This window comes from Cherax quadricarinatus, chromosome 1 (assembly GCF_038502225.1).
Source record: "Cherax quadricarinatus isolate ZL_2023a chromosome 1, ASM3850222v1, whole genome shotgun sequence".
Taxonomy (NCBI): domain Eukaryota; kingdom Metazoa; phylum Arthropoda; class Malacostraca; order Decapoda; family Parastacidae; genus Cherax; species Cherax quadricarinatus.
The window spans coordinates 12,515,083-12,521,453 of record NC_091292.1 but is presented as its reverse complement, the minus strand read 5'-3'; the positions used below and the strand labels follow the sequence as shown (position 1 = coordinate 12,521,453).

At 44.2% G+C, this 6,371-nt stretch overlaps 1 protein-coding gene across 1 annotated transcript in view; it reads left to right on the top strand.

The window, feature by feature from the left end:
- LOC128685039 (blastula protease 10-like) overlaps window positions 1-6,069 on the top strand; it is a 14,219-nt gene extending 8,150 nt beyond the window's left edge. The window contains exon 7 of the mRNA XM_070094355.1: window positions 5,091-6,069. Coding sequence (XP_069950456.1) covers window positions 5,091-5,287 — 197 coding nt within the window. The 3' untranslated portion in view covers window positions 5,288-6,069. The remainder of the gene's footprint in view (window positions 1-5,090) is intronic.
- Window positions 6,070-6,371: the final 302 nt, after the last annotated feature.

Genomic DNA, 6,371 nt, shown 5'->3' with positions numbered 1-6,371 from the left:
CAGCCTGTTCGGGTCTCTTTGCAGTCCTGCCTCATCCTTATCCGATTTAATTCTTCTCATCAACTTCACATCATCTGCGAATAGGGACACTTCAGAGTCTGTTCCTTCCATCATGTCGTTCACATATATCAAAAATAGCACTGGTCCTAGAACTGACCCCTGTGGGACCCCACTCGTCACAGGCGCCCACTGTGATACCTCTTCACGTACCATGACTCGTTGCTGCCTACCTGTCAGGTATTCCCTGATCCATTGCAGTGCCCTCCCTGTTACATGCGCCTGATCCTCCAGCTTCTGCACTAATCTCTTGTGGGGAACTGTGTCAAAGGCCTTCCTGCAGTCTAGGAAAACGCAATCTACCCACCCCTCTCTCTCGTGTCTTACTTCTGTTACCGTGTCATAAAACTCCAGGAGGTTTGTGATACAAGATTTGCCTTCCATGAACCCATGCTGGTTTTCATTTATAACCTTGTTCCTTTCCAGGTGTTCGACCACTCTCCTCCTGATAATCTTCTTCATGACTTTGCACACAATACATGTCAGAGACACAGGTCTGTAGTTTCGCGCCTCGTTTCTGTTTCCTTTCTTAAAAATGGGGACTACATTTGCTGTCTTCCATTTCTCAGGTAGTTGCCCAGTTTCAAGGGATGTGTTGAAGATTGTGGTTAGAGGCACGCACAGCATCTCTGCTCCTTCTCTAAGGACTCATGGGGAGATGTTGTCCGGTCCCATCGCCTTTGAGGTATCAAGGTCACTTAGCATCTTCTTCACCTCCTCCTCGGTTGTTCGTATGTCATCCAACACTTGTTGGTATATTCCCTCTTGATGTTTCCTTCTGTGCTGTTTTTCCACAGCCCTTCCTGTCTCTACTGTAAAAACTTCGTTAAATCTCCTGTTCATCTCCTCACATACCTCCTGATCATTTCTTGTGAGTTCTCCACCTTCTGTCCTTAATCTGTTCACCTGGTCTTTGACTGTTGTCTTCCTTCTGATGTCGCTATACAACAGTTTCGTGTCAGTCTTGATTCTCGATGCTATGTCATTTTCATACTGTCGCTGGGCCTCCCTCCTTACCTGTGCATACTCGTTCCTGGCTCTGCGACTGATCTCCTTATTTTCGTGTGTTCTCTGCCTTCTGTACTTTTTCCATTCTCTATTGCACTTTGTTTTTGCCTCCTTACACCGTCGGGTAAACCAGGGGCTCGTTCTGGTCTTCTCGTTGTTTCTGTGTGTGTGTGTGTGTATGTGTATGTGTGTGTGTGTGTGTGTGTGTGTGTGTGTGTGTGTGTGTGTGTGTGTGTGTGTGTGTGTGTGTGTGTGTGTGTGTGTGTATGTGTGTGTGTGTGTGTATGTGTGTGTGTGTGTGTACTCACCTAGTTGATTTTGCAGGGGTCGAGTCCAAGCTCCTGGCCCCGCCTCTTCACTGGTCGCTACTAGGTCACTCTCCCTGAGCCATGAGCTTTATCGTACCTCTGCTTAAAGCTATGTATGGATCCTGCCTCCACTACATCGCTTCCTAAACTATTCCACTTCCTGACTACTCTGTGGCTGAAGAAATACTTTCTAACATCCCTGTGATTCATCTGTGTCTTCAGTTTCCAACTGTGTCCCCGTGTTGCTGTGTCCAGTCTCTGGAACATCCTGTCTTTGTCCACCTTGTCAATTCCTCTCAGTATTTTGTATGTTGTTATCATGTTCCCCCTATCTCTCCTGCCCTCCAGTGTCGTCAGGTTGATTTCCCTTAACCTCTCCTCGTAGGACATACCCCTTAGCTCTGGGATTAGTCTTGTTGCAAACCTTTGCACTTTCTCTAGTTTCTTTACGTGCTTGGCTAGGTGTGGGTTCCAAACTGGTGCCGCATACTCCAATATGGGCCTGACGTACACGGTGTACAGGGTCCTGAACGATTCTTTATTAAGATGTCGGAATGCTGTTCTGAGGTTTGCCAGGCGCCCATATGCTGCAGCAGTTATTTGGTTGATGTGCGCTTCAGGAGATGTGCCTGGTGTTATACTCACCCCAAGATCTTTTTCCTTGAGTGAGGTTTGTAGTCTCTGGCCCCCTAGACTGTACTCCGTCTGCGGTCTTCTTTGCCCTTCCCCAATCTTCATGACTTTGCACTTGGTGGGATTGAACTCCAGGAGCCAATTGCTGGACCAGGTCTGCAGCCTCTCCAGATCCCTTTGTAGTTCTGCCTGGTCTTCGATCGAATGAATTCTTCCCATCAACTTCACGTCATCTGCAAACAGGGACACCTCGGAGTTTATTCCTTCCGTCATGTCGTTCACAAATACCAGAAACACCACTGGTCCAAGGACTGACCCTTGTGGGACCCCGCTGGTCACAGGTGCCCACTCTGACACCTCGCCACGTACCATTACTCGCTGCTATCTTCCTGTGTGTGTGTACTCACCTATTTGTACTCACCTATTTGTGGTTGCAGGGGTCGAGTCTTAGCTCCTGGCCCCGCCTCTTCACCGGTTGCTACTGTGCCCTCTCTCTCCCCGCTCCATGAGCTTTATCAAACCTCGTCTTAAAACTGTATGGTTCCTGCCTCCACTACGTCATTTTCTAGGCTATTCCACTGCCTTACAACTCTATGACTGAAGAAATACTTCCTAATATCTCTCTGACTCATTTGTGTCTTCAACTTCCAATTTTGGCCTCTTGTTTCTGTGTCCCCTCCCTGGAACATCCTGTCTTTGTCCACCTTGTCTATTCCACGCAGTATTTTATATGTCGTTATCATGTCTCCCCTGACCCTCCTGTCCTCCAGTGTCGTCAGGCCGATTTCCCTTAATCTTTCTTCATAGGACATTCCCCTTAGCTCTGGAACTAACCTTGTCGCAAACCTTTGTACTTTCTCTAGTTTCTTGACGTGCTTTATCAAGTGCGGGTTCCAAACAGGTGCTGCATACTCCAGTATGGGCCTGACATACACGGTGTACAGTGTCTTGAACGATTCCTTACTAAGGTATCGGAATGCTGTTCACAGGTTTGCCAGGCGCCCATATGCTGCAGCAGTTATCTGATTGATGTGTGCTTCTGGAGACATGCTCGGTGTTATACTCACCCCAAGATCTTTCTCCTTGAGTGAGGTTTGCAGTCTTTGGCCACCTAGCCTATACTCTGTCTGTGGTCTTCTGTGCCCTTCCCCTATCTTCATGACTTTGCATTTGGCAGGATTAAATTCGAGAAGCCATTTGCTGGACCAGGTGTCCAGTCTGTCCAGGTCTCTTTGAAGTCCTGCCTGGTCCTCATCACATTTAATTCTCCTCATTAACTTCACATCATCTGCAAACAGGGACACTTCTGAGTCTAACCCTTCCATCATGTCGTTCACATATACCAAAAATAGCACTGGTCCTAGGACCGACCCCTGTGGGACCCCGCTCGTCACAGGTGCCCACTGTGATGCATCATTATGTACCATGACTCGTTGTTGCCTCCCTGTCAGGTATTCTCTGATCCATTGCAGTGCCCTTCCTGATATATGCGCCTGATGCTCTAGCTTCTGCACTAATCTCTTGTGAGGAACTGTGTCAAAGGCCTTCTTGCAGTCCAAGAAGATGCAATCAACCCACCCCTCTCTCTCGTGTCTTACTTCTGTTATTTTATCATAAAACTCCAGAAGGTTTGTGACACAGGATTTGCCTTCCATGAATCCGTGCTGGTTGGCATTTATACTCTTGTTCCGTTCCAGGTGCTCCACCACTCTCCTCCTGATAATCTTCTCTATAACTTTGCATACTATACACGTCAATGACACAGGTCTATAGTGTAGTGCGTCTTTTCTGTCTCCTTTTTTAAAAATGCAAACTACATTTGCCGTCTTCCATACCTCAGGTAGTTGCCCAGTTTCCAGGGACGTGTTGAAGATTGTGGTAAGTGGCACGCACAACATATCTGCTCCCTCTCTAAGGACCCACGGGCAGATGTTGTCCGGTCCCATTGCCTTTGAGGTATCGATGTCCCTTAGCAGTTTCTTCACCTCCTCCTCATCTGTATGTAAGTCTTCCAACACTTGTTGGTATATTCCTTGCTGGTGTCCCCATCTGATCTGTCCCCCCAGAGTCCTTCCTGTCTCTACTGTGTGTGTGTGTGTGTGTGTGTGTGTGTGTGTGTGTGTGTGTGTGTGTGTGTGTGTGTGTGTGTGTGTGTGAGTGTCAGTTGGGTGGGAGGTAGTGGAAGTTTTGGTTGACTATATCACTGCAGCACAGGTGTGTATTATGCTGATTCTGATGTATATTAAAACTGCACCTGCGTTTAGTATACACAAAATTTGGGTAACTTTTAAGCTTTTTATATAATGCCGGTTTTCCTGCAGATACATATAGTTTTATAACTGTGATATGTTGCAGTTTTTAACTGTAGTATAGGCTTAGGTACGCCTCTGGCATGACAGTGATGAAGTGAATGATGATGAAAGTGGTTTTTCTTTATTTTTTTCGGGTCACCTTGCCTCGGTGGGAAGCGGCCGATGTGCCAATAAAAAAAATTGTGTGTTGTGCTGTTTCTTGTGTTGTCTTGTATTTTTGTTAGATATAATTAAATCCATTTCCCTGGCATGTGTGTATATCAGTTAATTTGTTCCTACTCTTTCTCGCCTGGCTTGCTTGGTTCGTGTGTGTGAGGCAGATCCTAATCAGCAGGGTTGAGTGAAGCCACAACCTTGCTCGGAGACCCTGTATATACATGGCAGCTTTTGCAACAACAGCCGAAACCTCTTTAATCACTCTTGAATCAGAGGGAAGTAGAATTATGTAATCTGGACCAAATATACTATCATTGCCTGCGAGAAACTGTTGCCAAACAGATTTAGTGACCGTCACTTAAACCTTTGTATCTTGTATAGATCGAGAATAGATATTGGCTGCACTTTGAGCTCTTGTGTTGCAATGCGTTTGATACGGCTGACAAAAAAATAATCTGGATTGTTTAATCACTTTGCTCCCGTAGAAACTTAGGGACATTCGAAAGTCGAATTGTAATTGTGATTTGATTCTTGCTTAAGAAAACTTGATTTTCATAAGCAAGTGTACGAAGATGGTTAATAAGACGCACATACTAGAAAATTAATTTATCCACAGGCAAGTGGCTAGCGAAATGTGGTCTCCCTGTTGACCCGTGTCAGAACCAAGGCTACACCGGTGTCAACTGTACATGTGTGTGTCCTCCTGGTACCTCCGGCGACATATGTCAGACTGTTACCAGTACTTACTACAGTAAGGACACCATTCAAACATTATTTTCCCCGCACCAATTTTATGTACCTTTATTGTTTTAAATACAAGACTGTTACTACTATTGGTAAATCTTATGAAGTGTTCACTTATCTTTAGCACTGTTCGGCTGTAACTTTTTAATACATTTAGCAAACCCCAAATAGTATATACTATTGATCATGAAAAAATACCACAGTGAAAATTGGAAATTAAACCTGAGCGTTTTCATGTGCTTACACACATCTTCAGAGGAAGATATGTAATACATGAAAGGGGTCAGGTTTTATTTCCAATTTTCACTGTGGTATTTTTTGTCATACTTGCAATCACACGTCTTATTGTGATTTCTTTCATTATTGATCAGATATTATCCATGAAAGAGCAACGTACCTCATTTTCCACCACTTACTATCCAAAATAAATTCTCAGTTCACCAACCACAAGATGTTTGCTACTAGCGACCCATTAACCACGACCAACTACCTGCTGCCGAATGGAGAATAAACACGAGACTGACTTGCCAAGCAATAAAGTTACTGCCTTTCACTACTAACTCTCCCCACTCATATTTTTCTAACCTTTTTTTAGTGTGACTGAATTACTGTTACTACATTGATGGAAAACTAATAAACCCGCAGGGGTTTATTACTTTTCCATCAGTGGGGGAATGGGAGGTAAATAATGAGGATCGGTCAGTAAATGATACTCAGAAACAAAAGATAGTCAGATTATCTCGTTCAGTGACGCCACTTAACAGATCGTTCGTCTCATTTAAAATCGTATTTCCAGACCAAAAATCCCCTCAATACCCATTTTAAAGCCATAATTGCCTAGTTGAAATTAATTTTAACGAGTTCTGTGATCTATTTGTACACTTGTACCATAATACCTTTCATTTTATTTCTTCAAGAGGTTGACGAGTTTGTGTTCATGAAATCCCTCCTCGTAAATAAAAATAAATTCTCGTTACTTGAGAATAGTGCATTCATCTTTTTTTTTATCCTCAGAGCATTTATGTCTGCTAGAAACTGCTGGTAACTATTAGTAGCTAACCACTAGTAAGCAATAAGTAATAACTAACCACTAGTGTCTGTTCATTACTATTCAATCACTAGTAACTAATAGATAGTAAGTTGAGTGACCAAC